A 2,045-nucleotide genomic window follows, 5' to 3' on the forward strand; every position below is an offset into this window, starting at 1 on the left:
CCGCCTCATTTGCCATCTTTTTTAGTAGAGGGTTTTACGGCGCTCGCAACTGCATCAGGTCATACGAGCGCCAATCATTTGCCTTCTGCCTTTCCAGTGAGAGCAACATGTGTTCCTGAGATATCCCGCCAGCTATCGTGCTAGAACCCGTCTGCTGGGACATTTCAGTAACCCACTTTCAGCACTTTTTAAGGACCCCCGGGCGAATGTTGAGTTCCTGCGTGCTGTCGGCATCGCTGACCGTTTATGAAGCCACAGCGCCAGAAGAGAGAGAGAGAGAGAGTGAGAGCAAGAAGTGACAAAGTGTCCTTATGTTCAGTGAAGTGTCCCAGAAACCACATTTATTTATCACTTACCGTGTTGAAAAGGCGTAGTTCTAGGGGAAACACAACTCTGTAGGAGACCTTGATGTAGCGGTTTAAGTGCTCCATGTACTTGAAGCGTTTCAAGTGCAGGGCCAAAATCTGAGGCAATTTCTTCACTCGCATTCTGAAGAAGAGTAGAAAAAAAAAAAAAATTCAAATTAAAAACACAGTCCAAGGAAAAGAGAAGTATATCAATTAATCAATATGAAAGAATTGTAATGTGATAGAAAAAAAAAGCCAAAGTATAGCATCACAAAATTTTGATTTTTTTTTTAATTTAAAAAATTAGCTGGCTTCAGAAAACACATCTCTTCAAAAATAATATTATAAATTAATCTTTCCCACGACAAACAGAATATAATGCTCCTGGAACGTACTTCATAACACATCATCTCCAAGAATCGTTCACTTAATGAAACAAAACAAAAATCTACACTTCAAAAAAAAAAAAGAAAGCTTTATATCTATAGTCTCACTTTGTATCTACACAATTCTGGCTTCAGGCGAAGAAGTAAGGGACAAAAAGAGTTGAAGACAAGATATTTAGTTTTAGTAAGAGTTTTACAAGCACTTGCAACACAATAAGGTCATATAAGTGCCGAAGATTAGAGGTGTTACAAGAGAGTAACAAACACAAAAAAGAAAGAGGGGAGATAGAGAAGATAAAACTTTTTATAGAAAAGAAGTAGCAAACCACACCATGGGCACCCTACAACCACCCACTTCCTGGCTTCAGATGATAAAGTATGGGACAAAAAGAGTTGAAAAAACAAGATGTGGGGGAAACAAAAACAAAACAAAACCACCACATTTAGAAAAAACTCAGATCAGAACAGTGCTGACCTCTTCTGCGCCTCTTGCTTGCTACAGCAGACCTCGCAGTAGTACTTGTGCTCCGAGCACAGCGTCTCCGTGTTGCTGAAGCCCCTGAGGCAGTGTGTGATGGACGTGTTCTGCTCCACGTCCACGCTCAGGTCCAGGAAGTCCTCGTCTTTGCTGCTCACCTGCAGGAACGGAAAGCAAAACATGGGAGGCACCGAGGTGAAATCAGGCGCTCGCATCAGAATATCATTGTGAGTATGTATCTAGCTTAAGATTATTATTGTTTTATATTAATGTTAATTCGTATTATTATGCATGTGACTGCAAGCCTGCGTGTGTGAGTGCATGCGTGTGTGTGTGTGTGTGTGTGTGTGTGTGTGTACGTGGTGAAACATCAAACCAATACGCCAGGATCTGGACAATAAAGATATATTCTATCTTATCTTATCTATTTAATGAAATCAAAGGAACTGGCATATATATATATTCACCGGTTTAGCAATTTTTATCGAGTTTTTGTTTTTTGGCTCTGCACCTTTTTATGCCCATTCAAAAACACATTTGTGTGTGGATTTTACCGAAAAACATTGATTAAATCCACAAAAAAAGTAAAATTTCAGTTTTTTATGACTTACTGTTTCACAATTAAGACATCTCGTCTCATTTGTCAAAGTTCCCTGAAATATGTCGTGGACCCACGTCGGATCTGGTTTAGCGTTGGCGTTGTTCTCCGTTCCTTTCTGGGCACCTTTCTTCTCCGCTGCAGAGTGAAGGACAAAAGAAGACAAAATTAACTAGGGCTTTCTATTCTTCCCTAGCGCAAAATGTTGACGTCTAAACATCTGAGAGAAGTAGGGG

At 40.0% G+C, this 2,045-nt stretch overlaps 1 protein-coding gene across 1 annotated transcript in view; it reads right to left on the minus strand.

Moving 5' to 3' along the window:
- The window catches only part of LOC101859011 (ubiquitin carboxyl-terminal hydrolase 12), a 15,127-nt gene that overhangs the window by 5,103 nt on the left and 7,979 nt on the right, over positions 1 to 2,045 (minus strand). The window contains exons 5-7 of the mRNA XM_005097496.3: positions 1,823 to 1,947; positions 1,209 to 1,369; positions 357 to 489 (exon numbers count right to left, since the gene is read on the minus strand). Of these exons, the coding sequence (XP_005097553.1) occupies positions 357 to 489; positions 1,209 to 1,369; positions 1,823 to 1,947 (419 nt within the window). The remainder of the gene's footprint in view (positions 1 to 356; positions 490 to 1,208; positions 1,370 to 1,822; positions 1,948 to 2,045) is intronic.

The sequence above is a fragment of the Aplysia californica genome, unplaced genomic scaffold (assembly GCF_000002075.1).
Source record: "Aplysia californica isolate F4 #8 unplaced genomic scaffold, AplCal3.0 scaffold00156, whole genome shotgun sequence".
Taxonomy (NCBI): domain Eukaryota; kingdom Metazoa; phylum Mollusca; class Gastropoda; order Aplysiida; family Aplysiidae; genus Aplysia; species Aplysia californica.